General features: G+C 64.1%; 1 protein-coding gene across 1 annotated transcript in view; it reads left to right on the top strand.

The window, feature by feature from the left end:
• The window catches only part of VOLCADRAFT_101254 (uncharacterized protein), a gene marked incomplete at both ends in the record, with an annotated part of 6,603 nt that extends 3,820 nt beyond the window's left edge, over nt 1-2,783 (top strand). Inside the window, one exon of the mRNA XM_002959690.1 lies at nt 75-2,783. Coding sequence (XP_002959736.1) covers nt 75-2,783 — 2,709 coding nt within the window. The remainder of the gene's footprint in view (nt 1-74) is intronic.
• Between the last annotated feature and the right edge of the window lie 212 nt (nt 2,784-2,995).

Genomic DNA, 2,995 nt, shown 5'->3' with positions numbered 1-2,995 from the left:
CACGATATGTACAGCTTGGAGGCTCTCTTCCCCGCCGGCCCCGCCCTGGCACCTCTGCTGCGGGCATGGCGCAGTACTACGCGTTTGTCCTGGGTACTTTCAAAGCTCACCGGGGTCAGCCCATCCCCCCCGGGCTGACTGTAAAGGAAGCCTACGACACCTGGTGGGCAGAGCTGGGCACTACCGAGGCAGGTCGCTCGTACCAGGCATACGTATCGGTGCTGCTGGACAACATCGAAGAGGACCACGCTGGGAAAGCCCGCCGTCAGGCGGAGTACAACCAACGGCGCCGCCAGCAGCGTGCAGCAGCGGCAGCAGCCGCGCTGCCTGAAGGTGACAGCACGAGCGCTTCGGATGGAGATACCGATGACGGCATCCGCGGGCATCTCAGGCCTGATCCTGAAACACAGCCGCCCGCCGAGGACCAGCTGGAGCACTTCGTGTACATCCCAGGTCAGGAGTATCCGACGGCTGGCACCGACCTCGCCGCCGTCGCTCTTACGGACCTGTTTGACTGCACCAACGCTGCTGGCGTGTATGCCTATAATGCAGCACGGCGCTGCCGGGCCCCGGCCCTAGCGGATGGCCATGGTGCAGGCAGCGATCGTTTCAGCCGTCGGATCACACCAGCGGACCTGCCCCTCCTGACTGAAGCAACCAAGCGTCTGAAGCGGTATCTCGTTGCCGCAGCAGCCGGCACTGTTGAGGCAGATGGGGGCGCCCACACGGGACTGACGGCCACACCTGAGATGGACACCCCTCGTGTCGAGCTGCACCGCCCCACCAGCGGACCCCTGGTCGCCATCGTGCGCATGCCTGGCACTCCTGAGCGGACTGAACAGGCTCGCATGCCCATCTATGTGCACCTCCCCCAGCCGCCCAGCATCGACGACACCATCGAGCTGTTCACGCTTGCCCCCCACCAGGCCGTGCCCTTTATGCTCATGGCTCGGTACTTCGATCATCGCGATGAGCCCAACCCTGGCGACCCGCCGCAGATGCTTGTGGAGGGCAAGCCCGGTACCGGAAAGAGCCAGTTCGTACAAGCGCTCCTGTGGTACACCTTCCAGCATGGCTGTCCGCACTGGGCGGCCACCTGCGCCTACTCATGGGCTGCTGCAACTGCCTTCAGCACGCCGGTGCATCGCAGCCTCTCTACCCACGCCATGTTCGCCCTATCTGCTGGCAGCAACCGAGCGGACAGCGTCAGGAAAGGCAGCGCAGCCAGCCTACAGGTGCATCGGAATGTCGGTGATGGTGCACTCATCATTGACGAGATCGGCATGAACAGCCTGGACCACCTGGGTGCGTGCAACCAGTCCTGCACTCGTCACCTGTTGCCGCCACCGCATCTCGCCGGCGACCACCCCGCCGCCACCATCTTCAGCGGCCGTCCCAGCGCCAACACGGGCGACGAGTTCCAGCACCCGAAGCCAGGTGGCCCGCCCCTCTACAAGTACGCCGCTGCTGTGGAATGCAACCCTCAGTTCTCGCCCTCTGTCCCAACCGTGCAACCTCTGCACGGAGACGAGGACAACGATGGCGACCCTAATGAGGCCGCCGCTGGATCTCAAGGCAGTCAGCAGCAACCCGAAGCAGCAGCACGCCGGCCCCGGGCCGTCCCACAGACGCAGAGCTGCATACTTGAGGGCTTCCGGGTTTACCGATCCCTGGCTAAGACGGTCTTCTTGCTGGAGAAGCAGCAGCGCCAGGACAGCAGCCCCTCTGGTCGTCGCCTGACAGAGTATGCCTCTATGTTTGGCGGTGAGCCAGCCACCGAGCAGCGCATAGCCGAGATGGTCGACGACCTTAACAGCCGCGCCATCGTCGACTTGGCCGACCTGGCACACCTCGAGCCGCGCGTCGTGCTGCAGAGGAACGAACCACGCCACACACTCAATACCCGGCTCATCATGCTGGAGGCACAGCGCAAGAAGCAGCGCCTTGTGGTGTGGAATGCGGACCACGTCCCTGTCCAGAAGCGCGGTGCTGCTGCGGAACCGGCCCTGACACACGTGGAGAAAGCAGTTGCGATGCGGATCAAGGATCACGAGTTTGGCCACACCACCGCCGACACGTGGTACTACCATGGCGCCCGATACATCCTCCTTGATACGACTGCTGCCGATGCCGGAGCGAGCCACAACAATGAGGTGGAAGCCTGCGGCCTGCTTGAGGATGGCCGCGAGCCAGCCGATGATGGCCGTGGCCCCTACCGCCGGCTCAAGTACCTTCCAGCGGCTGTCATTGTGCGGCCTATAAGCGGCCACATCCCCGGCACCGTGCTGCAGGGCCTTGGAGACTACGCCAGCAGGGGTGGTGCCTTCATCCTGTCACCCCGGGCGTCTTGCATTGCCGAGGTCGACATGCCTGCCGCCGGGTACGGCACCATCACAAAGCAGATCCGGCGCCTCAACGTACCGCTCGGCGACCGCCAGGCGGTCACCGATTACTTCGTGCAAGGCCGCAGCTTCAAAGACGAGTGCTGGCTGGTGGATCTCGCTGTCCCACCCAACGGCATCAAGCGCGCCACCCTGTATGTGCTGCTGACCCGCTTCAAGACGCTGGACCACGTCCGTCTGCTCCGGCCGCTCTACACTACACCGCACGAGCGCAAGAGGATAATCAAGCAGTTCCTCAGCGCGACTAACCTCGAGCCGGACCTGGCCGCCAACCTGCGCCTGCTGAAGCAGGCAGCGCGCGAGACCGAGCAACGATATACGGCCGAGTTCCAGCATGCACGACAGCTGGAAGCGCGTTGGGCCCCCTCGGCCCAGAGCTAGTTGAGTTGAGTCGAGTTGAGTTGAGTTGAAACCGCGACCCGCCACTGTACGGCGTTAAATGACAGCGTCCGGGGTAAGGGGGACACCCCGGACGACACGCTCGCTCCCTACGGGAAGGAATGGGGAGCCGCCCACCAATGTGTGCAGCCCCCCGCGGTTCGACTCCCGCGCGAGCGCTTCACAGGCTAATTCCCGTGCTAGACTCCGCAAGC

This window comes from Volvox carteri, assembly GCF_000143455.1.
Source record: "Volvox carteri f. nagariensis unplaced genomic scaffold VOLCAscaffold_564, whole genome shotgun sequence".
NCBI lineage: Eukaryota > Viridiplantae > Chlorophyta > Chlorophyceae > Chlamydomonadales > Volvocaceae > Volvox > Volvox carteri.
The sequence above is the reverse complement of the archived record's forward strand: the minus strand, read 5'-3'. Positions and strand labels throughout refer to the sequence as shown.